Source organism: Perkinsus marinus (assembly GCF_000006405.1).
Source record: "Perkinsus marinus ATCC 50983 genomic scaffold scf_1104296973738, whole genome shotgun sequence".
In the NCBI taxonomy this organism is placed as follows: Eukaryota; Perkinsozoa; order Perkinsida; family Perkinsidae; genus Perkinsus; species Perkinsus marinus.
Genome location: NW_003201349.1, coordinates 1 through 967, shown reverse-complemented (window position 1 = coordinate 967; position 967 = coordinate 1). Strand labels below are relative to the sequence as shown.

The 967-nt window shown below is 53.2% G+C and overlaps 1 protein-coding gene across 1 annotated transcript; it reads left to right on the top strand.

The window, feature by feature from the left end:
- Positions 1–53: 53 nt before the first annotated feature.
- Pmar_PMAR024924 (DEAD box ATP-dependent RNA helicase, putative) lies at positions 54–964 on the top strand (the record flags this gene model as incomplete). Its single annotated transcript, XM_002766054.1, has 6 exons — positions 54–110; positions 156–267; positions 311–421; positions 460–596; positions 650–757; positions 806–964. 6 exons carry the CDS (start codon positions 54–56, stop codon positions 962–964), a joined length of 684 nt encoding a protein of 227 aa, XP_002766100.1.
- Positions 965–967: the final 3 nt, after the last annotated feature.

The window sequence follows — 967 nt, the reverse complement described above, 5'->3', positions numbered from 1 at the left end:
TCGCATCATTGCTCACACAAGTTGGCATCACCAACGCTCCTATCTACGGGTCCATGGACCAGACTCAGAGGACTTCCAGCCTCTCCAAGTTCCGCTCGGGAAAGGCATCGGTAGTGACTTGTACGTCTTATGAGCAGCGATGGATGAGTCGCCAGGTGTTGTTGGTGACTGATGTGGCCGCTAGAGGCATCGATATCCCCCAGTTGGACTACGTTATCAACTACGACTTCCCATCAAGCTCCAAGCTCTTTGTGCACAGATGCGGAAGTAACGTGTATAGCTAGTAACCAGTGATGCAGTGTTGTTATAGGAACTGCCCGAGCTGGTGCCAAGGGCTTGTGCGCCTCCCTGGTCACTCACGATGACATGCCCTATGCTGTTGAGCTTATGCTCTTCCTAGGTATGCCTTCCCAGTTCCTGGGTGTGCTACTGTGGAGGCTCAGCGTGCTTTCCTCGTAGGTCGGAAGCTCGGTCTGCAGCCTCTAGGTAGCGATCATCCATTCCCTGCTGAAGGGGAGGTGGGAGGTGATGGAGTTGATGAAAAGAGGCTCTGTGTCATTGGTGGCATCCCCAGTGTACAGGAGGAGGTCGAGACAGTGAGCATCAGGAGGTCCGAGGCTCGATTCCCGGTCATGGTATTTTTCCATAGGTTCGCAGACTCGTATCAGGAGATGCTGAACTGGCTTCTTTGCAGAGGTCGATGATGAGTGCTTATCACTTGTACTATAAGACCCGTCCAGCAGCATCGAACCAGAGTGTAATAATGTGTCTGTAGCCTGTATCGATAGGTCACCTCGATCTTTAGGTAAGGCGGGCGAAGCTGATACTCAGAGCTGAGGCGGGAGGACCTCAGAGGCTCTTGGATACGCCACACCCAGCTTTCAGAACAGCGGCTGACCTTGGTAACTCAAGCGAGAATAGTGTATGGGGCATGATGGTCTCGGCCAGGTTCCCAGAGTGTTGAGGA